This window comes from Sander vitreus, chromosome 3, assembly GCF_031162955.1.
Source record: "Sander vitreus isolate 19-12246 chromosome 3, sanVit1, whole genome shotgun sequence".
Taxonomy (NCBI): domain Eukaryota; kingdom Metazoa; phylum Chordata; class Actinopteri; order Perciformes; family Percidae; genus Sander; species Sander vitreus.
In genome coordinates, this window is record NC_135857.1 from 1,998,586 (window position 1) to 2,023,690 (window position 25,105).

A 25,105-nucleotide genomic window follows, 5' to 3' on the forward strand; every position below is an offset into this window, starting at 1 on the left:
TAAAAATAACCCAATTCATCCCATTGCTCCTCCCGATCTGTCATCTGTCCCCAAGGTATACCATGACCTAGCTGAGGTCTTCAGTAAGGACAAGGCACTGTCTCTACCACCTCATAGACCCTATGATTGCCCCATAGAATTGCTTCCTGGTGCTCCCTTGCCCTCTATCCGTTTATACAATCTGTCCTGACCTGAAAGAGGCTATGGAGCAGTATATTGGGGATTCTCTGGCATAATCGTCCCTCATTGTCTCCTTTGGGTGCTGGATTCTTCTTCGTAGAAAAGAGACAAGTCTTTACGCCCCTGTATCGACTTCCAGGGTTTAAACGCCCATCTCCTCGTCAGAATTCGAAAGGGAGATGAGTGGGAAAACCGCATTCAACACTCCACTGGGACATTTTGAGTACTTAGTCATGCTTTTTGGGCTCTCTAACACCCCTTCCGTTTCCCAAGCCATGGTGAACGATGTTCTTAGGGATTGTTTTTGAACAGTTTTGTCTTTGTTTACCATGATTGTTTTTTCCAAGTACCCCGAGGAGCATGAGTCACATGTTCATCAAGTCCTTCAACAACTCTTGGAGAATAAGCTCTACGTCAAAGCAGAAAAGTGAGATCCACAAACAGTCAACATCATTCCTTGGTTTTATCATTGAGAGCGGGCAGGTGAAGGGGACCCCGGAAAGGTCCGGGCAGTTACGGAGTGGCCCACTCCCACCAACCGTAAGCAACTTCAACGGTTTTTGGGCTTTGCAAATTTTTACTGTAGAGTAAGTTTTAGTAAAGTGGTGGCACCTTTTTAACTAGACTCACGTCCCTTTGCATATGCTTATTTCTGTAGGTTTCCTGTTGTGTTTATTGTATTCTGTGGTCTGTATATTTCTGTTCCCTGTTTTGTATTGTTCTGCGTCTAGTTTTCTGTCATCTTGCTTCCTGCGTTTTCCTGCCTGTGTGATTGTCTAATGTGCGCCACCTGTTCCCCAGCCCTGGTGTCCCATGTTTGCTTGTTACCTAGTTTATTTAGCCGCTGTTTCCTTTGTCTCTTGTCAGATCGTTTTGTGTCCTTTCAGTGTGCCTGTACTGTAATATTCCCTGTGGTCTTCTGTTTTTTTTTTTTTTGATTTGTTTGGAACGCTGCCTTTTTTTCAATAAATCCTCAAGTTCAAGCCTCCTGCCTGCTCTCTGCGTTTGGGTCCTATTATTCCCTGCCACACAAGTTTGCATTCTCTCTTGAACCGTTAGCCCAAGCCATGAAGCAAAATAAAATCTGTAATGTCCAGATTAAATCCAATAGTAGCTCAATATCCTTTTGTTGTACATCTCTGATCTTGGACTCTATCCCAAAAATTCTTAAAAGAATTCTGGTCAATTTCAACATGTAGCTCTGTTTGGGAATTTGGAGTGCTGGCAGTAGCAAACAATTGGTGCTGCCTAAACCGTGTTATTTCCCCCCTGCTAGCGTTAGCACCCAACAGGCTTAAACAGGGCAATTTTTAAACGTGTTTTAACCCTCTGAAAATGCGCAATGTCACTACAAGTGCCTACCCATGTGCAGTGATTCCTTCCGAGGGAACACAACGAATCTGACTGCAGTAGAAGTGACGGAGGCATAAAAGTTGTTAATCCAGCCAGTGCACATACCTCTGTTTATCTCCTATTTTCCGGTCAAGTCCACACTAGTGAATTGTCGAACGCCTACAATCCAGTATTCCAGTCAAATTTTTCCCTCGGAAGGAATCACTGCACATGGGTAGGCACTTGTAGTGACATTTCGAACATGTTTAGTCTAAAAACGCATTTAAAACTTGCCCTGTTTAAGCCTGTTGGGTGCTAACGCTACCAGGGGGATAACAGTGTAGGCAGCACTGATTGTTTTAGTTTTTCTTGCTACTGCCAGCACTCCAAATTTCCAAACAGAGCTACGTGTTGAAATCAACTGGAATTCTCGTTCAAGATTTTCAACGAATTTGGCTCAATCTCCAGCTATAAAATTAACTGGAATGAATCTAATCTTTTATTCAGAATCAGAAAAGCTTTATTGCCAAGTACGTGTTTTTTTTTTTTTACACATACAAGGAATTTGTTTTGGTGTTGTAGGTGCATGTCACACATTCTCTAAAATAAGTTAAACAGAACAAACAAGTATAAAATATATGTATATATACACACACAGAATGTATTAAAAATAAATAGTTAAGATAAAAAGAGCAGATTAAGTACAGTGGCATGTAGAGCCAGAGGTGGGGTGTGGAGAGAGTCAGGGTGGTTTCCGGGCCTTGTTGATAAGGCTAGTGGCAGAGGGGAAAAAACTGTCCTTGTGACGTGAGGTTTTGGTCCTGATGGACCTCAGCCTCCTGCCAGAGGGGAGTATCTCAAAGAGTTTGTTGCTGGGGTGAGAGGGGTCAGCCACAATCTTTCCAGCACGCTTCAGAGTCCAGGTGGCGTAAAGGTCCTGGAGCAGAGGCAGATTGCAGCCAATCACCTTCTCAGCTGTCCTTGGCTGTGGCAGCAGCGTACCAGATGGTGATGGAGGATGGACTCAATGATGGCTGTGTAGAAGTACACCATCATTGTCTTTGGCAGGTTGAATTTCTTCAGCTGCCGCAGGAAGTACATCCTCTGTTGTGCTTTCTTGACGAGGGAGCTGATGTTCAGCTCCCACTTGAGGTCCTGGGAGATGATAGTTCCCAGGAAGCGGTAAGACCACAGAGGGTGATGGGGGCAGGTGGGGCAGAGTTCCTCCTGAAGTCCACAACCATCTCCACTGTCTTTAGAGCATTAAGCTCTAGGTTGTTTTGCTTGCACCACTTCACCAGGTGGGCAGCCTCCGACCTGTAGGCGGACTCATCTCCATCAGAGATGAGTCCGATGAGGGAGGTGTCGTCCGCAAACTTCAGAAGCTTGACAGACTGGTGACTGGAGGTGCCGTTGTTGGTGTACAGGGAGTAGAGCAGAGGAGAAAGAACGCAGCCCTGAGGGGATCCGGTGCTGATGGTCTGTGAGTCAGAGAAGTCTTTCCCCAGCTTCACATGCTGCTTCCTGTCAGACAGGAAGTCAGTGATCCACCTGAAGGTGGAGTCAGGCACACCAAGCTGGGAGAGTTTCTCCTGAAGCAGAGCAGGGATGATGGTGTTAAAGGCAGAGCTGAAGTCCACAAACAGGATCCTGGCGTAGGTTCCTGCGAAGTCCAGGTGCCGGAGGATGTAGTGTAGGGCCAGGTTGACTGCATCGTCTACAGACCTATTGGCTCCGTACGCAAACTGCAGGGGGGTCCAGGAGGGGGTCGGTGATGGCTTTGAGGTGAGAAAGCACAAGGCGCTCAAAGGACTTCATAACCACAGAGGTCAGGGCGACGGGTCTGAAGTCATTAAGTCCCTGTTGTCCTTGGCTTCTTGGGAACAGGGATGATTGTTGAGGTCTTGAAACAGGCTGGCACGTGACATGTCTCCAGTGAGGTGTTGAAAATGTCTGTGAACACTGGAGACAGCTGGTCAGCGCAGTGCTTCAACCTAGATGGGGAGACAGCATCCGGTCCAGCAGCTTTCCTGGGGTTCTGAACAGTCTGTTGACGTCTTCCTCATTGATGGAGAGAGTCGTCACTGAGGTGGAGGGGGGGACCTTTAAGGTGGGGGAGGTGGAGGTGATGCACTGTAGCTGGAGCTGTTGGGAGGTGTCGCGGGGGGATGGTGTCAGGGAAGACCCTTTGTTGGGACGGCGACAGTAGAAGTCGTTCAGGTCGTTGGCTAGGCGTCGGTCGTTGGTGGAGTGGGAGACTTTGGGCTTGAAGCTGGTGATCTGTTTGAGCCCTCTCCAGAGAGAAGCAGAGTCGTTCGCTGAGAACCGTTGTTTAGCCTCTTTCACCGCCTTGCTAAACTTGTACTTTGCTTCTTTAAGTCTGTCTTTGTCCCCACTCCTGAAAGCCTCTGCCTTATCCAACCTTAGCCTTCTGAGTTTGGCTGTGAACCAGGGTTTGTCATTGTTGAAACTCACCCTGGTGCATGATGGAACACAGCAGTCCTCACAGAAGGTGATGTATGACGTCACAGCCTCTGTGTACTCCTCCAGACTGTTGGTTGCAGTCCTGAACACATCCCAGTCAGTGGAGTCCAAACACGACTGGAGATCCTCCACAGCTACACTGGTCCGCTTCCTTGATGTCCTCACTACAGGTTTGCAGAGCTTAAGTTTCTGCCTGTAGGCGGGGATCAGGTGGACCATGTCGTGGTCAGATAGTCCCAGTGCAGCACGGGGGACGGCGTGATAAGCATCCCTGACTGTGGTGTAACAGTGATCCAGAATGTTCTCCTCTCTGGTTGGGCATTTAATATGCTGTCTATATTTAGGTAGTACATGAGTGAGGTTTCCTTTGTTAAAGTCTCCAAGCACAATAACTAGGGAGTCCGGGTTGGTCCGCTCCACACACAGTATCTGGTCGGCAAGCATGCGCTGTGCGTCCTGCCCGTTGGCCTGCGGCGGCATGTAAACACCAACCAGAATGAATGAATGGAACTCACAGGGTGAATAAAAAGGCTTACAGTTTATGATGAAAAAATTGAACAGGCATGTGACATCAGCCATTAGTGTTACAATACCAACCCAAAGCAAAATTACATATTTGGGCATCACCATACACGCATCGCTACAGCAAGTTTTCCAGGACAACTATGAAACTATATTAAGTAGTTCTCAAAGGGATGTGGCCAATTGGTCTGTGCTGCCGGCATCACTACGGTCCAGGATTGCTGTTAAAATGAACAAAGTTCCTCGTATGGATTTCTTAAGTACAATGATCCCCCTACCCCCACCAATAAATTTCTGGAAGAAACTTGATACCTTAATTCGGCAGTATATTTGTAATAATAAACAACCTAGGCTAAAATACTCTACCCTGCAACGCACCACAAACACGGGAGGCCTGGCCCTTCCTAACCTTAAAGTGTACCACAGAGCCTTTCAGCTACAGGCCCTCAGAGTGTGGATGGACCCCTCATCTACAGTTCCATGGAGAGAAATAGAGCAAAACCTCACTGGAAGTCTAAGACTGCAAGACCTTGCCTTTGCAGGTGTGTCCAAAAAAGTGTATGCTGCCCCATGGCCCTATTATCACCAACACACTGACCAACTTTAAACAGGTGGAGGAGCTACTACTCTACACCAATAAGTGGCATTTGAATACCCCATTATGGCACAATGCACACTTACTGTCTGGTAACAAACCCTTTGCTTGTAAGCAGTGGAGTGACAGAGGTATTTATACTTTAGACTAGCTATTCAATGAGAAAGGTATGTTGAGTGAAGACCTGAGAGCTAGTTTTGAGGTCCCCAGGACATCCTTCTACTTTTATCTGTGCTTGATCAGCCCTAAAATGTTATGCAGTGCCATGGGGAAACAGTCTTGAGGCGCACCCAGTCATTAAATGGTTTGTTTATTTTCCTGTGAGAGGATTAGTGTCCAGGATTCATGCTAAACTGATGCAAATATCCATAGGAGAACTCCCAATAGTAAAGAAATGGGAACGAGAGCTGTGCCCTGAGGGGAACGCAATTAATTGGGATAATAATTGGGAGACAGTTTGGGACAACAGTTTCCACTGTTCCAAGAACCCAAATCACCAGTACATCCACTTCAACATATGTCACAGGACATATTGGACTCCTCAGAAGAGATACGTCTCTAAAGTCATTCCCACTCCCTACTGTACATTCTGTCAACCTGAACAAACTGGAACTTTCCTACATATGGTCTGGAAGTGTGAACAGGTGCATGAATTCTGGTTTAAAAAAGCATCAATAATATCTGATAGGATATCTAATCCCTACTGACCTGATTGTTTTGTTACTTAATGATGACTCTAAATTACACCTGCTTGAGAGACTCAACTGCAACCAAGAAAATCTTTTTGTTTGTTTGTTTGTTTTGTTTTCCTCGAGACTGCAGAGGGTGGAGGGTGGGAAAGGGTCTTTGTTCTTGTTCAATTTGTGTTCATCTGTTCTACGCACCACCTGACATTACCTGGCTCGTATTGTGGAATGTATTCTGTATGCCTGGTATGATAAATGGTGCTAATAAATAATAATAATAAAACTGATCCCAAAAAAAGAAAAAGATGATGAAGCAAAGGAAACTAGCACCTTGGTATAACTCGCAAACACGCAAATTAAAACAAACCTTGCGAAAACTTGAAAGTAAATGGCGTTCCACCAAACTGGAAGAATTTAATTTAGATTGGCAAGACAGTCTGAAAACATATAGGAAATGCCAGATCAGACTATTACTCATCACTAATAGAAGAAAATAAGAACAACCCAAGGTTTCCTTTCAGCACTGTAGCCAGGCTGACAGAGTCACAGCTCTACTGAGCCCTCTATTCCTATAGCTCTGAGTAGTGACAACTTCACAAGCTTCTTTAATGATAAAATTATAACAATTAGAGATAAAATTGATCACCTCTTGCCCTCAACTTCTAGTGGTTCACCTTTAAACGCAGGACCGCTAGAAAGAACGACAAGACCTGACATATACTTAAGACTGCTTTTATCCTATAGACCTTCAACAATTAATGTTAAAGGTTTCTTTATCTAAGCCATCTACCTGTCTCATAGACCCCATCCCAATGAGGCTACTTAAAGAAGCATTACCCGTGGTTAACACTTCATTACTAGATATCATCAATATGTCGTTATTAACAGCTTATGTACCGCAGTCATTTAAAGTAGCTGTGATAAAACCTCTTCTGAAAAAACACACCCTCGATCCCGAGGTCTTAGCCAACTATAGACCTATATCTAATCTCCCCTTTCTCTCCAGGATCCTTTAGAAGGTAGTTGCTAATCAGTTATGTGATTTTCTACGTAGCAATAGTTTATTTGAGGACTTTTAGTTAGGATTAAGAATGCATCGTAGCACAGAGACGGCACTGGTGAAAATCACTAACGACCTAACTGCTTCAGACAAAGGACTTGTCTCCGTACTTGTCTTGCTAGATCTTAGTGCTGCATTCAACACTATTGATCATACCATCCTGTTACAGAGACTGGAACACTTAGTTGGTATTAAAAGAATCACACTAAGCTGGTTTAAGTCCTATTTATCTGATCGATCTCAATTTGTTAATGTTAACAAAGAATCCTCCAAGAATGCTAAAGTTAGCCACGGCGTTCCACAAGGCTCAGTGCTTGGACATATTCTATTCACCTTATATATGCTTCCTCTAGGCAAAATTATTGGGAAACACTCAATTAACTTTCATTGTTATGCGGCTGACACCCAATTATACCCATCAATTAAGCCAGACAAAACCAGTCAGTTAACTAAACTCCAAGCATACATCAAAGATATAAAATTATGGATGACCTACAATTTTCTGATGTTAAACTCAGACAAAACTGTGTTGTGCTGGGCCCTAAACACCTCCGAACCTCATTATCTAAAGATATAGCTAGTCTGGATGGTATTGCCCTGGCCTCCAGCACTACTGTCAGAAATCTAGGAGATATTTTTGATCAGGATATATCCTTTAACGTCCATTTAAAACAAACCTCAAGAACAGCCTTTTTTCATCTTTGTAACATTGCCAAAATTAGGAACATCCTGTCTCAACACGATGCTGAAAAACTAGTCCATGCATTTGTTACTTCCAGGCTGGACTATTGTAATTCCTTACTATCAGGATGCTCAAATAAAACCCTTAAGACTCTGTAGCTGATCCAGAATGCTGCAGCGTGTGTTCTGACAAGAACTAAGAAAAGAGATCATATTTGTCCTGTATTAGCTTCTCTGCATTGGCTTCCTGTAATTTAAAATCCTTCTTCTGACCCACAAAGCTCTAAATGGTCAAGCACCATCATATCTTGAAGAGCTCATAGTACCTTATTGTCCCACTAGAGCACTGTGCTCCCAGATTGCAGAGTTACTTGTGGTTCCTAGAGTCTCAAAAAGTAGAATGGGAGCCAGAGACTTTAGCTATCAGGCTCCTCTCCTGTGGAACCAGCTTCCATTTTGGGTTTGGGGGGGCGGACACCGTCACCACATTTAAGAGTACATTTAAAACTCTCCTCTTTGATAGAGCTTATAGTTAGGGAGTGAGGAGTTGCAGCGTTCAGCCAGACCGGCGGGGGAGGGTGTGCGTCTAAAGACGCGGCACCCCTTCTCTTCTCTGCTTCTCTTCATAGTCGTCAGATTCATCTACCATATAATCAATGATATAATCAAAGTAGATTGAGGCAGGCCAGTACAGCCCAATCCGGTGGGGGAGAGTTCTAGCCCGACCAGGCTCCTCTCCTGTCTCTCTTAATTATGCTGTTATAGTTTTAGACTGCCGGGGGACTTCCTTTGACACACTGAGCTTCTTTCTCCTCTCTCTTTCCAACTGTGTGCATCCATGTTCCAGAAATGCTAACCTAGCTCTGGGGAGCTTATTCCCCAGAGTCCTTATGTTTTTTTTCGCCCAGCATGTTTCCTTGTATTAGGGTGGCACCTAAATCATGGTTGCAGCTGTCGCCGTGGTCCTGCTGCGCGCCCTGCTATGCCCTGTTACACCCTGCTACGTCCTGTAACGCCCTGCAGTGCCCTGCTATGCCATGAACTACTACAACTACTATTTCTAGTCACTGTTCCATTATCTTTATTGTGACTATTATTGCCACTGTTCATCACACCCCCAATTGGCACCATCAGACACCGCCTACCAACAGCCTGGGTCTGTCCTAGGTTTTTCCCTTAAAAGGAAGTTTTTCTCAACACAGAGGTTTCTTCCTAAAACGAAGTTTTCTTCACCACCCAAGGTTTCTTCCTAAAAGGGAGTTTTTCCTCACCACTGTCGCACTAAATGCTTGCTCTTGGTGGAATTACTGGAATTGTTGGTATATTAGTGTGGTCTAGACCTACTCTATCTGTAAAGTGTCTTGAGATAACTCTTGTTATGATTTGATACTATAAATAAAATTTCATTGAATTGAATTGTACATTATTATTGCTAACACTATAGCTGTTTTTCGCTGCTGGTGGTCACAGGGGTCAACACACTTCGCATCCTGCAGTTCAGTGTTTCATCCACAATACACTACAATACACAAGACAACATAGACAAGCAAAATAACTTTTGTCTTTATGTGATTTAGAACGCAACCACTGAGAAACTATTAGAAAATATGTTTTATTTCTGTCATTCCAAGCATTGCCACACTCACTCTCTTTCTTGCTGGCCCACCTGAGGCACACATATACAGTCTACAGTTCAGGGAGTTGACTGTTTCTCTGCCTTTTTTAAAGGAGTCAGAAAGCCAATCCAATCAGGGGCTTTTTTGGGAGAGAAGTACAGTAAAAAACTGTAGAAGAAGTCAGATCATGCCAACTCAGGTATTACTACACAGCCCTGAACTCTCCAAAATGCATTCAATATATTCATCTCACCTGAACAAGTAAATGTTCAACTTATCAGAGGTGTCATTTTGCACCAAATTGTTCCTTCTGTCTTGTGCAATTTTGAACAAACTAAGACCATGGGAAAAGGGGTTGGGGAAAGAGGGTTCTGAGTTAGGCCAAGGTTTGTGAGAGGATGAACAGAGTGGATTATTTTCTTAACAAATGAGTTTTTAGGAGAATTGTCCATACGTCAAACAGAACAACAACTGCTCAGTTTGTTTAGGATGATTCACTTAAGAATAGGTTATACAAATAGACTGTAAATTAGTGGACATAGCAGTAGTGACCAGGGGCGGTTCTAGGATTTGAGGAGGTTCAGGGCTTAGCCCAGACCCATTTAAATGAACTAAATGCAATGCAAAATGGCGATTGGCTTGCCCAGCTTGTTAATAGCCAATGTATGTTCATTTCAGCTGCCCAGTTTGTAGATGTTGGTTAGATGGCACAAACATTTGGCCTTATCACACCTGGCCTGGAAACCCAAAGCTATAGTTGATGATGTGGGGGGTCTGGGCTCCTCCCCCTGAACATTTTGAGCATTAAACAAATGAATTTCCTACATTCTGATGAATTTGTATGCACACAGTATGTGTTTCAGAAAGATTTCTGCTAATGTTCAGAACTGTGTGCACATTCAAAATATAACTCATCCCATCTGTGTTCTCTGAGATTTGTAGGAGTCATGATATTTTGAGAAAAATAAAGATATATTACAAGAATAAATCTAATATTGAGTCTAATATTTCAGGAAAAGTCCACCTGCCCTATAGTCTACTGTATATTACGTGATTGCTCAGATGATATGGTATATCTCAGACCATGTGACAGACACAGAGCCCCGTTTGAGACTCTCAAAGTCTCTGAATGAGACGAAGTTTAAGAAAATTTACATCAGAGGTGGAAAACCTAAATTACGACAGAAAAACATGGCGCATGGACGCAGCGCGACATGTCTGCCGCAGCATGCCCACAGCATAGCGTGTTCATTATAATTACCTGAAGCTGCACAGATCATCTCATCTCTAGTTTTACAGAGAGAGTTGACACAAATCAACTGACGGGTCTGGTTCAGAGCTCTGTGTGTTAGAGCGTGAACCATAGACTGTAAACGTCACGTGAACTTCAAACTAAATCATTGTTATTGAGCACCTAAACTTTGTGTTGTCTACATTTAAAATTACATTCAGGGCTACAGTAAAAACACTCGAGGATGAAGCCCCTGAAAAATGAACTGGCGACGCCGATGGCAGTGACGTCACCCATTGGTTTGTGAACTGCCGTTTTGGTGCCTAAAGTTTGGCAATTTGGCAGTCGCCATCTGGGTTTTCTGAAACCGGTGCTGACGAGTTTTGATGGGAGGGTGAAGCTGGCGAGGATGACACGGTCAAACCAGTGTTGTTTATGTTTGCGCTAAGCTAAATGCTAAAGAAATTTGCCGATTTTCAACCCTTCTGAAGCGAGTCATCCAGTGGAGATTTACAGGAAGTTAAATGTGGAGCTCCGGGTAATGCCATGTAGTGTTTCTTCTTTAACAGCAAATGACTGGAAAATAAATTGTTGTTATAAGTTATTGTTAGTACATTTTAAATACATCTTTTAAGTTTAACCATATGGCCTTAGCAATAAACAAGCCTTTAATCTTGAATTTGTTTTGTTATTAAAGATAAAATACTATTTCAGTCACACTTTTGATAAGAGGACACATCTGCTGTTTATATAGATAGAGGAATATCGTATTGTGAACCTAAAATCTGGAATCGTATCGAACCGTGAGGTGAGTGCATCGTTACATCCCTAGAATGCAGGTTTAAGGCACTTGTGCATTGGCTTTACTTTTCAGATCTGAAAGCTTCGTCCATTAGTTTTACAGTCAATGTTTTTACATGGCACCCACGTTTGGGCTAAAATACTGGCGATATGCATTGTAGTAAATTGAATATAGGTATATTCCACTTCACTTTTCATTGTTTTATCTTTATCAAAATGACAAAGTGCTCAAATGTTAGCCATTACATTGTCCATTAGATAAGTAGCTGCCCATTTACTTTAATTTAGAATATGGTCAGAAGGCTTTTAGGTTGTAGAAAGTCTTCTTTACAAATAGATGTTATTTTGATTTAAGTTTTTTTTTTAGAAATGTTTTGTACATGGAGAATAAAAAGCTGTACAATGGTTTAACCAGACTAACAATTAAAAGAGATGATACATCTGAGCAACTGCTGAATAAGGATATAAGAAATCACCAACTTGGTAAAATAAATTAAAAGCTTAGCATCAAATTGTGTTCATTTTTTTATTTAAATTAAGTGCACAATAATGCCTGTGACAAGCTGGAATAACAGTAACAGGTGTGTTGCTTTAGCAAAGCAAATTTTCACAACTTCAAAATAGAAATAGGTTAGTCTAGAGTTAGCACTTTGAGAGCTTAGTTTGTGTTGTCCGTCTTTTCATCTTAGGCTACGTTCAGACTGCAGGCCTTAATTCTCAATTCCGATTTATTGCCATATCATATTTTTGAGTGTTCACTTTTTTTTAATGTGGCCTGCATCAGACTCAAGTGGGTACCGAATGTCTTGCACGCAGCACCCTCTGTAAATGCTTTAAATGCTACTAGCTACTGCTATTCTAGCTGGCAGTTTGGGAACAGAGACCTTAATTACATTACATCCATGTTAAAAGGCTTTACAGCATACAGCCCTCGTATGTATTATAAGATAATACAAATGATGAATTCTAGCCATTATAATCATTATTACAGCTACATGAACTCCGGAGAAACATTGTATGAACCTTTATATATATATATAGATATATATATATATAGATATATATATATATATATATATATATATATTTATATATTAGTGCTGTCAGTTAAACGCGTTATTAACTGCGTTAACGCAAAACCCATATTAACAGCGTCAATTTTTTTTATCGCGAGATTAACGTTCTTTTTGGCCTAGCAAACTTTGTAGTTTGTTTCACATGATGTTGCAACAACTAGTAACGTAAGAAAAACTACAACACCACACCGGATCTAGCTGGACCGGAAACAGAACAACAGGCACATCATGCACACACACTTGGTCAAAGAGTAGTGGGCTAACGTTACGTTTTGAGTGGATGGCGAGCGCGAGACGCCGAAATGGATGCCAATAAGATTCTGAATGGAAAGTTTACTTTTAAAAAGTTGTCGAGGGGGACAGTAGTTTCACGCATACACAACCTGTACGACACGGAGAAAGCAGCCCAACTGGAACAGCTGCAAAGTGCTGAAAACGCTGTCTCATTAACCGCTGATCACTGGACGTCAGTGAGGAATCTACATTATTTAGAAGTTACTGCACACTATATTGACTATGTATATCAGCATACGGTTTTAGGACTGTGTTGTTTGTATCGTTTTTTTTGACTGTTTTTGTCATTTGGGACATTGTCCACCCCCTTTTCTGTCCAGGAGAATTGTTACATTCCTTATTAGAAAAACGTAAAGGTTACAAATGTCCTGCTGTGGCATCCGGTTTTTGGACCATTTTGTTTGTACTGTATAAGCAAAGTGTTAGTGTTACATCTCAGTAAGGTTAGGTACTTGTAGAAATTGTGCATTAATGACAGAGTCACACATTTCCTTTTGTTTACAGTAAATAAATAATAAACAATTACAAATCTTAAAGTCAAGTTCATGAAGTCACTTTCTTCGCATTCATTTGATTCCCAATTAAGATCCACTGGTAAGAATGGCTTTCCATTGTTAATATGTACTCAAAAACAGTTCTGAAATGCAAAATAATAGAATTTTATTCATGTGATAAAACATGCGATTTATCGTGATTAACTATAAGAATTTGGCGATTAATCGCAATTAAAAAAATTAATCGTTTGACAGCCCTAATATACAGCTCCCTAATATATATATATATATATATATATATATATAGGTATAAGTTTACACACCCATGCTAAAGTTGACTAAAAAGAGGAATAAAAAAACATCTTTTGGAAATTGATCTTACTGCCTTAATAAAAAAAATTAAAAAAATCCAACCTTCAAGGACACCAATTTTCTTTGCGAATGAATAATGTATCGTAAATAAATAAACGTTCTTCCTTAAAATACAGTGGGTATAAGTAAGTACACCCCTATGTTAAATTCCCATAGAGGCAGGCAGACTTTTACATCATCACACAGCCTTCACCATACCTAGAGACTGGCATGGGGTACTTTCCATAAAATCATCTCTCAATGCAAATCAAACCAGCTATTAGGCTAACTGAAATAAAACCATGCCAATCTCTAGGTATGGTGAAGGCTATGTGATGATGTGGGGGGGCTATTTTAATTCCAAAGGCCAAGGGAACTTTATCAGGATGCATAGTATCCTGGATCCATGAAATAACTGGCCTTTCAAAATAAAAGTCTGCCTGCCTCTATGGGAATTTAACATAGGGGTGTGTATACGTGCCTCTGTATTTTAAGGAAGAACATTTATTTATTCACGATACATTATTCATTCACAAAGAAAATTGGTGTCCTTAAAGGTTGGATTTTTCCTATTCTTTTTTTAAATAAGGCATTAAGATCAATTTCCAAAAGTTGATTTTTTATTCCTCTTTTTAGTCAACTTTAGCATGGGTGTGTACACTTATGCAAGCCACTGTATTGGTCTAATTTGTTTTCTTATTTTTTTCTCAACACTGATTTTATTTTTATTTTTCTCTTTTCCCTGCTCAGAAAAGTAGAAGATATGAAGTTACAGTAGTGTGTCTGCATTGTTCCAATGTGTTTCTCAAGTTGAACGTATTGAAAGAAGAAAACAAACATATGGCTCTTTGATTCACATTATGATCCTTTGAGGATAGGCCAGGTCAAACTTGATAAAAGGCTGATATAACCTGGCTTCCAGACATTGTAATGGGTTTGGAGACTGAACTCCAATCTCAAAAGGAAGAGCCATATTTAGACATGGGAGAGCATCAGAGTCATTAGATATACTTTTTGGCATAAGTGATTTTCAGATATACTGCAGGGCATCCTTTTTAATAGTAGGATGTTGGATATCTCTGTTAAATTATATGGTATGTTGGTGGTATATTGTGCAATTAATATTCTAAAGGTCTAATCAGTGCATTTGCCTGGCAGGTCTTTATTTCATGTCGTGGTTCTGATAGATTCTTATTGTAAACTCAAATTATGATTACCAATTTTACAACCATGAGAAGCTTCCTTATCCTTGGATTCCCTGGTCTTTCACCACAATATTATGGACCTGTGTCAGCCCTGCTTTTTTTCATTTACCTAGCTATTGCAATAGGAAATATTTTCATTTTAGCATTTGTTGTCTATGAGAAGTCCCTGCAAAAACCAACATATCTGGTCTTTTGTCACCTGGCACTGAATGACTTAACATTTGGCACTGTGACTCTCCCAAAGATCATATCACAGTATTGGTTGGGTGATAGCATTATTTCATTTTATGGGTGCTTTACACAGATGTTCTTTGTTCACTATTTAGGATCAGTTACTTCTTTCATCTTGTTGGTAATGGCTCTTGATCGATTTATCGCGATATGTATTCCACTTCGTTACCCTGCTCTAATCACAAACAACATCATATCAGTGTTCTGTGGTTTTGCTTGGTTTATACCTCTGCCTTTGATGGTAGCTGTTGTACTCCATACCCTAACTTTACCTTTCTGTAAATCAAATGTTATTGCTCAGTGCTACTGTGACCACATATCTATAACAAGTCAGGCATGTGGTGAGAATGTTAAAATTGTACAGGTCACTAGTCTCTGTGTGGCCATGTTTTGTCTTTTGCTTCCTCTTGCAATAATCTTGTTTTCCTATGTTTCCATCATTGTGGTTATTTTGAAAATGTCCAATGCTTCAGGCCGCAAAAAAACCTTATTAACTTGTACCCCCCAAATATTTATCACTTGTCTTTTTTACCTTCCCAGGTGTTTTGTTTATGTAGCTAATACTGTTGGATTTTCCTTCAGTTTAGATGTTCGTATTTTATTAATACTGTTGTACAGTATTTTTCCTGCTGCTGTAAATCCGATCATATATTGTTTCAAGACTCAAGACATTAAGCAGATGTTGATGAAGAGGCTGAAGAAAACTAAAATTGGAATAAAGATAAAACTTTCATATTAATGTGAAGTTGACAGATGAGGCATGATACACACCAACAGCAGGATTTATCTCTTCCAGACACGTTTGGGACATTAATGACAAAACCCACCTTCACATTTTGGGCTTTACACTTTTAATCTCCACATTTAATTGTTGCTTTCCCTCAGTCATTCATTTCTCCAAATTTCTGTATTGGTCTTCTTTTACTTATCTGCATCTTTAGTGCGCAGGAAACATGGCATATTGCTATCTAATGTCAAGTTCCATCTAATGCACTTGTAAGAGCCATGTTGTATTGTTTACAGTTTTTGGTATTTTATTCTCATTGCAAGCGCTGAAAAGCATCTCCCTGATGCTAGGCTTGATTGGCAAAATATGAGATTTAAAAATATGATCTTTACCCATTTTTGCTGTTGGTACACTACTCTTAAAGCTTTAGTGCGTAACTTTTTGATATTAATGAGCGTCTGTTACATTCAGGCCATTGCCAAATGAGTTGCTAAGGAGCAAACATCAACTCCACACAACTCTTTGTATTTCTCAGTATAGCTATGTTTAGAAGATGGTGTCATGTGGATGCAGCGACATTTTGTTGTCATTACTTAGAATTCCTCATGGGGGAGACAGAAACTACGCACTATAAAATTAATAAATTTACTGATCACTGCTAAAAATAGTATTTCAATGTGTATACACAAATTTGAGCATGACTTAGCTTTTGGTTGTTTAATGAAGATAACTTTAGTTATTAATGCCCAGATAATTATAAACCATGTTTGAGCTACTGATTAAAATTGCATGAGGGCCTAATCTTTGTTGTAAATGTTATTAATCACTTGACTTTTTGTATGTCTTGTGCTACCAACTCAATAAAAATATGATTATGGCATTATTATTTATGTCATTTAATGTTTACAAATATATTCTAAGCAGTGGCTCCTCTCTTCTCTGAAGGCAGTAATAGCATGAACTAATGTAATTTGCATTATTTGTTCGTTAAGACTAGTTTAAGCCTATATCCTATCTATTGATTATTATATGATCCAGAAGTATTTAAACCCAGCAAGACTTGTCTAATTAGGCTAATTGCATAATAGACGCATTGTAGGCGAGACAATGTTATACATGCTACAATGACTTCTAACATCAACAGTTCATCTTTTACATTTTGTTTTACAGTCATATCCCGTATAACCCAGTGAACTGTCAGGAATGTATAATGGTAAGAAAAAATAGATAACGCCTAACTTAGGCGTTATCAGTGATATTCCATAATACACACAGCTTCTGGGTTCTTAGTTTATATGTTCTACAGTAAGTACAAGGCTGACCTTTTTCACTTATTTAATCTTTATCTGACTTGTTTACACCGTCTCCAAATTGAGATTACACAATATAAAGTAAAACGATATGCCAAATATGCCAAAGCAGGTTACAAATTGCTGATAGAAAGCAATTTGACATAAAGCAGTGTAATACAGTAAACAAAATAAAAAATGTATAAACTAGAGAACATCTTGTGATGGGATCACACCAGCCACAAAGCCAAATCTAGCCAGGGGAGTAAAGTGGGTGGGCCCCCGTGGATCCCCTCTAGTTCCGGCACCCTTGCTCGGACCACACCCATTTTCAAACTCAGTCATTATTTTGATGTCAACTATAAACTGTAAAGTTTCGTGACTGCCTCTTTGATGGTTTTTGCCCTTTTTTACTTGCTGCATTGCCACAAAATGTTGCTAATAAACATGTTAAGCCAAGTAATTGGCACTTCTACATTGGGACCAAAATTGTACAGTAAAAGACTTGAGTTATGGTGTCCAGATGGCCGATGCCATGGCGGCCATCTGGACACAGTAATACTGACAGTAATACTCTCCAGAATAAACTGCAAAAGTTTAAAAGCAAAAATACAAAGCGCATTGCATTTTGCCATTGTCAAAAGCCTGAATAATGCAGACAAATATCTAACAGAATCAGGTGTGGATTTACTGTACACAGATTTGGAGTTAGGTTTCCTTTGGAATAGACCAAATCACTGTGAACTCATGCTAACACAAAAATCAATTCTAATGGCAGACAATGACAGTTGATCTAAATTGCAGAGATATGTGAAATCTGCAAACTTTTTTTATTTCTGTTGTAATTTTCAGTCATAACTGTAACGTTTAAAATAGCCCATGTAGTCAAACACGGTGGTCTGACCTATCTGACGTTTCTGCTGTGCTTATTTTCTGTACTGTGTTGCTTTGCTAGCGTCTTTGATAAATCAAATCTAGTGTTACGAACAGCAACATCTCAATGCCAGTTGGACTGACTGCTAGTTTGGGTGGTGTCATTTTATTTAGTCTTTAGTTACAACAGGTAAATTAGGTATCCGACCTAATGTTAGTGAAAGTGTTGACGTAGGAAAGTATCATGCATTTTAGATGAATGAGATGAGAGTATATCACGTTGTTCCTCGTCCCTGTTTGCTCAGTGCTGCTAAATTCTATGTGCGGGAAGCAGGAGTTTTCTACTCGAAGTTTAAGGTAAACAAATATTGTGAATAGGTTTAGGCCTATAGTAAGTGATGCTCCACACCTGAGGCTAATCAGCTAATCATTACTTATCAGGCTTTCCACAAAGACGACAATGTTAACATTTTGTTAGTGATATCTGATCTAAGTAACTTTATTCAAGCAATCCCTTGCACGCAACAGTGTGATATGTGCACAAGCACCACCAAAGGCTACATTACTTACGCTGCGTTCAGACCAAAAAAAACGATCCAATGATTTTCCACAGGGTTGTGCGGTGGTGGGAGTGTCACTTAACAAGCGGCCCATTTTGGTGACGTCTTGTTGTGTTATATAACCCCCAACGTAGCCCAAGTAGACTTTATATTTCACAATTACTGTTTTCCGTCAGATTGTTTATAGTATACGTTTCCGACTGCACTTGAAGGTAGCTTTATTTCTACAGTAAAGAGAGAAAGAAAAGAGACGAGCGAGACATTCAGCTATTACACAAACTCCCAGGCAGTTCAGTCCTTGTGTTTCGATTTGTACCATCATAGTGTTTTAAAACTTTATTGTGGCAGTGATAGAGGCAGTGATGTTTCCTGTTTACTCTACAGGAGTCTTACACCGCCTAAAATCATAACTCAAAACACACTGACAAGTCTGATCTACGGTTACATGATTGGCCACCGCAGCATGACGTGGGGTTGCATTTTTCCAAAAGTTGAGTCGGTCTCTACTTTTAGTCGCATGCCCGCTGCTTTTTTTTGAGTGTCCCTACTGCGGCAAACTCCGCCCCTAGCCTTAAAGGAGAATTCCGGCCAATTTTTTACGTTAATCTTGATCACTATAGCTACGTGAGTACTTTTCGATAGAAAAAACCCCTGCGCCCGAATCAGTGCAGGTAACACGGAGAAGCTGCAGCTACGTACTACAAGCGTCCCCTGAGCTAAAGCGGCAGTGGTTGGAGCAAGTTTTAGAGTGCCTTTGTGCCTCTTAACAGACACAAAATGCAATGAATATGTACATGAACAGGGCCCTTAAGTGTCAACAAGATGCGTTTTCAACTCAGACATTGTTTAAATTCACCTACCCTGGTCCTTGTATCGATCCTGCTGGTAGCTAGCTTGCCCTGCTAGCTGATAGCCATTAGCCATTAGGTGCTAGCTGCCGTCCAGTGAGTGTATTCAGACAGGCTTCTGTAATAATCATCCCAATAACAATCCACGGAACGGTCTTGAAGTGTATTCCCCTAAAATAAACAGTAGTGCGGTAGTAGCTGTTAGCTGCTAGCTGCCCTCCGGTGAGTGTGTACAGCCAGGCTTTTGTGCTTTACAGCTACTACCGCACTACTTATTACTTACGTTTATTTTAGGGGGGAATATACTTCAAGACGTGACATGACCTGTCCTCTGGAGGACATAGCCACACCACCGCCGTTCCACGGATTGTTATTGGAATGATTATCACAGAAGCCTGTCTGAATACACTCACCGGACGGCAGCTAGCAGCTAACGGCTATCAGCTAGCAGGGCAAGCTAGCTACCGGCAGGATCGAGACAGGGACCAGGGTAGGTGAATTTAAACAATGTCTGAGTTGAAAACGCATCTTGTTGACACGTAAGGTAGGGTGACTAGACATCCCCGGTTTCCAGGGACAGTCCCCGGTTTTCACTGTGACTGACAGACCCGAAATTGGAATGAAATAGTCGTGCACCCTACACGCACAGGCTCAAGACAGCCAGAGCAAGTCTCAGAGCTCAGAGATGTTCTAGAATGCCCATTTTACGATGCTAAAATTACGGTTTATTTACATGGAGTCTGGTGGGTTTAGCGAACGCAATTTCGCGGACTTTTTATGTTTTAAAAAAGGATCTTACTCTTTAACAGAAAGGTCGACCTCCTTAGAAATACTTTCCACAATGTTGTCAGACACTTAGAATATTAATCTGAGTCTGTCAGTGGCAAAACGAGCACTTTTATGAACGTAAAAACAAGCTGTACAATTGACGTCCTATTAACTTACATTGTAGCTTGTTTTGCCGTTGCTGACTGCAGTGATCTCGTTTAATACTGGACCAATGTCAAAGGAAATATTTCCTTTTAATTTTAATATGGATATGGCGCATGCAAAAGTGTTAACCCCATTGCTGTGACAAATTGCAAGACAATTAACATTGTACTTACATGAAATGTTATCATATTTGCATTCTGCATAAATCTTTGCACACCCATTATTCTCTGTGAAATATCTCACAAACTCTTCACTCAACACATGCATCGGTACAACAAGTGGTCCCTGAGTAATCCGGTTTTGAAATTGCAACATAATTTCTACATGATCTACAAAATTATAATGTATTCTCATGTAAACTATTTATGTCAGCACAGATAGTTTTTTGTAAATTGCTTAGCCAGTGTATTCCACCATAATGGTTATTTTATTGCCAGATTCCAGACAATCCCACTTACTTATATATATCCCACTTACAAATATGAATATATATTTCTACTGGTATGCTTCCTAGTGACATTAATGCAAAAATATGAAGAAAACAACTATTCCACCTGTGTGTGCATGGTTAAAATTCTGAAGTGCAAAATAGCTCAGGCTACAGCACAAATATTCCCATCCATAGATATATGAATAATCAAGTCTTACCTCTGAATTTCTTTTCAAAGTGCACCAGATTGATGCATTTAAACATTAAAATACACAAAATTTTCTTACAGGGGAGCATGTCCATGGACCCCCCCCCAAGGGGGGCTTGTGGCCCAGTGCAGCTCTAGGTCTAGTGATGTCCCTGGGGCAGTGTCCCCGTTTTAAGTTTACAAAGATAAAAAATGACCTGTTTTGGAGGTATTTATGCTTCTGAGCTGAAAATGTCCCCGGATTTTGTCTCAGAAATCTGGTCACCATAACGTAAGGGCCCTGTTCATGTGGCACAGACATATTAATTGCATTTTGTGTCTGTTAAGAGGCACAAAGGCACTCTAAAACTTGCCCCGACCACTGCCGTTTTAGCTCAGAGGACGCTTGTAGTACGTAGCTGCAGCTTCTCCGTGTTACCTGCACTGATTCGGGTCGGGGGTTTTTCTATCAAAAGTACTCGCGTAGCTATAGCAATCAAAATTAACGTAAAAATTGGCCGGAATTCTCCTTTAATGCACAACCCCCTTTCAAAATGAATGGATGTGTGTTTTTGCCAGACTGTCTGGGGGCAGACGCAGGAAGTCTGAATGAGGCCTAAAACCGACTACTGCCCCTGGGCCCAAGATTCCCAGGTGACCTGAAAGGTCAAGTTTCTGGAGTGTGGCAATTTATTTAATTGCAAATTTGTTTGTTAAAATGTATGCACCTCTTTAGTTAATTATAAACTAAAATAATAGGGCCTCTCAGCAACACCTTCCTCATTAGCTTCATCATGTGTTTATTTTTTCTTTAAATGGTGTGGTGAAATCTCAGTGTTTATCTTTGATGAGATGTGGAGTTGATCTGGTTGCTGGTCAGATGCTCATCTGCTGTATGTCCATCTACGATGTCTTCAATGAACAGTCCACTTTTCCTTTCACATATCATAAAATGCTAAAAAAAAAAAAAAAAACCCACATAAACAGGCCAACATTAGTCTATATCGAATAAAAATGCTGCAAACCTGGCACTAATGTCTCTCAAAAATCCACAAAAGAAATATGTATATAAGATTTCTCATGGATGTAGAAGAAGAATGCTGCTGAACATGTAAAACTCTGTCATTAGCATATTAATAGAGGCTCAGTGCATTGCTGCCTCAGAGCAAGTAGGCACTGCTGAGTCCTGGGTTCAGGCAGGGCCTTTCTGTGTGGAGTTAGCATGTTCTCTCGTGTTTGTGTAGGTTTCCTCCGGGAGCTCCAGATTCCTCCCACCATAAAGACATACATGCTGGGTAACTCCTGTATTGCCCTTAATGTAGGTAATGCTACTGGAATTACAAGTGGAGTTGGTCCCTGGGAGACAGACTATGGCTGCCCACTGCTCCTATGCAGAGGATACATTCCTCATGTGTGTGTAAATATGCACTTGGCAAATAAATAATATATTAACGTTATACTATATATCATTATATTATTACACAGTAACATGGCCACTGTTTTCCCTAGTGTTTTTCCATGTATTGCTTTAATTGATATTCAATTCATAGCAAGAAACCTGTTAGATCAAAATACAATGAATATGAATAAAAAAGGGCATGGACTCTTTCCAGAGGAACTTCTCAGTACAGAAAACATTTTGTCTTTTCTCACCATTATGTTAAGCTAGCACGGCATGGTTAATATTTAACTAACTTTAGCATTAGTAGCTACTCACCAGACAAAATATAACACAGGCATTACATCTTTCGCGGAAGTTCTACCTGTTACTCCCTGTAACATATACTAGCTTAGGTACTATAAACGTTGAACCAATAACAAACTTTTTTCTAACGTGTCTTCTCTACTTTATGCTACTGTGACTTATGCTAACCGCACTGCTTCACTGTTGAAGTAGTTATCTTTCCTCTGCATCACCAGCACTGCCCTCTGCTGGAGTAAAATAGCTACTGCAATACACTCACTATAATAGACTATTTTGAAAAGGCAAAAACTATTAATTGGCAAATTTCAATTCCTTTTTTCTTATGAGTTTGTAATGCATCATTTGAATGCAACATTGATAAACTTCATGGATGAACTTGGTAACTGATTATAATTATAAACTGGTGAGTCTATAATTTCCCAGTGGTGCACTCCAGACTCAATGCAAACAAAGGGCCATTTTATACATTCCAAAACTTTCTTGTAATCAGTTTTAATATTGTGTTTTGCAAACCAGACAGCTGAATAAAGGTTTTGAAAGAACTGAGTTGTCTTGTCAAATATATCTTTATACAACCTGCTTCACAATAAGTGGCCACTGTACATGGGCATAAATCTAACAGTAGGGGGGGACAATAAACATAAAATTTCTGAAGAGCAATTTTTGAAGGGGACACAAATAATACAGCCACAATTATACTCGTAGAGGACATGTGTACACAGATGAAAGCCTTACTGCCATCACTAGTGTAGCATGGAGACTGTACCATTATCCTTCTTTTCAGTGTCTCTCTTGATTCAGTGAAAAAGCTGACTAAATTGAACGAAATATTCTTCTTTAAAATCAGCCACAAAAATACCTTAAAACATAATGACTTATTTTGAAAAAGTGCCCCATATAAAAGAAATACAATGCTTTTGTACACTTGTTAAATTAGCTGATCATAATGTAAATTAGTGAGCCACTGGTGAAGATCATCTGCTCACCCTGACAGACACACACCTCCACAAATATGAACTGAGATCAACACACTTACCTGAGACTCTCCACCTGACTGTCCCTGGTCTCCTGTTCCTTACCTGAGACTCTCCACCTGACTGTCCCTGGTCTCCCTGAGACTCTACACCAGACTGTCCCTGGTCTCCCTGTCCCTCAGTTCTTTCTGTCTCCTTTGCCTGTGACATAGTGACGTTAGTATTTCCATAAGCACCCATTCTTATAAAGATGTTACCAAATTGTCTTGCTATAAGGACTTAATGTACTTACTTGGCGTTTTGGTGTACTGAAAAAGGATCTTATGTCTGTTTTTCTTTTCTCTGTCATTTTTAACAACACAAATCTTTAACGTCAGATGTCTAAATATGAGTTAGGTTCATAGGTTCACCACGCAGTCATATTATAATTATGAAATGATCTTGCGTCCTCCACATATATATTAGGTTTCTTCTGGGACAGAGGATATATATTTAACTGATCAGCCACTTAACTTCATATTCAGCAAAACACAACTGTAGATCTTCAATATTAACCCTAATGTCAGTTCACACACATAACGTTAGGCTTATCGCCGTGGTTTGATTGATTGATTTTATTTGATCACTTAAATATAAAAATATGAAACAGTACGTGTGTCATACATTAAAAATACATAAATAGTCAGGGATGACACAATAAAGCCCAAAGACTTATTTCCATTGTGGTCCCTACAAGGGAAGGGGGAGAGGACATTCATTAATCATACATTAAACAAATTCATCCACATTACACAGAAAAATGAACAATAAAAATAGACTATGATATGATAATGACTACGATTGGCACCTAAGCCATACTTTCAACCTCTTTAAAACTGCTTCTGACTGTTTGAGTGTAGCAGGTAACCAGTTCCAAAGGGTAGTTCCAACATAAAGAAAAGACTGTTTGCCCAGATTAGTGTTAAATCTGGGGGGTACAAAATCAGTTGGGCTACCCCTAGTGGAGTACCTGTGAACTTCGTTTACTCTATTAAAATAATTTCTAAAATATTTGGGAACATCTCCATTAACAATTTTATATACCATACCCAGCTGCATCTGAGACACTTGATCCTCCACTTTCAACCATCCCACCTTTCAAAGTGGGAAGATTCCAGATGAGTTCTAATTGGAAGGTCTAAAATAAGCCTTATTAATTTATTATATACGCATAATCAAAATAAGGCTGAATTAAAGCTCCTGCCAGAATTAGCTTTGTTTTTTCATCCAAAAACTTTGATATTCTGGCCAAAAAGCGGACTCTCTGATTTACTTTGGTGATTACCTTTTGGGCCTGACCTACTCCAGATAAGTTGCAATCTAACATACATCCAAGATAACTGACTGATTCCTTGGCAATAATTACAATATCTCCAGCTAGGACCTTAAAACCTGAGGCTTTCTTTAACTTTATCTTTGTTCCAAACAATATAGATTCAGTTTTCCCTAAATGAAGTGATAATCTGTTATCAGCCATCCACATGCTAACATTTAGAAGTTCTGCGCTAAGTATGCTTTCAATCATATTTTTATCCTTATGTGAAACAACCAACGCAGAATCATCTGCATATAAAAAAAGACTGCATGAACAAGCAGACTTTAAGTCATTTATATATAGCAGAAAGAAAAGTGAACCCAAAACGCTCTCCTGAGGTACCCCACAGTCCATGCCCTTTGGTTGAGACATTTTCCCCCCAATGT

At 40.2% G+C, this 25,105-nt stretch overlaps 1 protein-coding gene across 1 annotated transcript; it reads left to right on the top strand.

Moving 5' to 3' along the window:
* Positions 1-14,612: 14,612 nt before the first annotated feature.
* Positions 14,613-15,578, top strand: LOC144512331 (olfactory receptor 52E8-like). The gene has a single exon (XM_078243017.1). It carries the CDS (start codon positions 14,613-14,615, stop codon positions 15,576-15,578), a length of 966 nt encoding a protein of 321 aa, XP_078099143.1.
* The last annotated feature ends 9,527 nt before the right edge of the window (positions 15,579-25,105 follow it).

Excerpts from the sequence above, each read along its gene's own strand:
- LOC144512331 (XM_078243017.1), top strand. The coding sequence starts at position 14,613 with ATGATTACCAATTTTACAACCATGAGAAGCTTCCTTATCCTTGGATTC.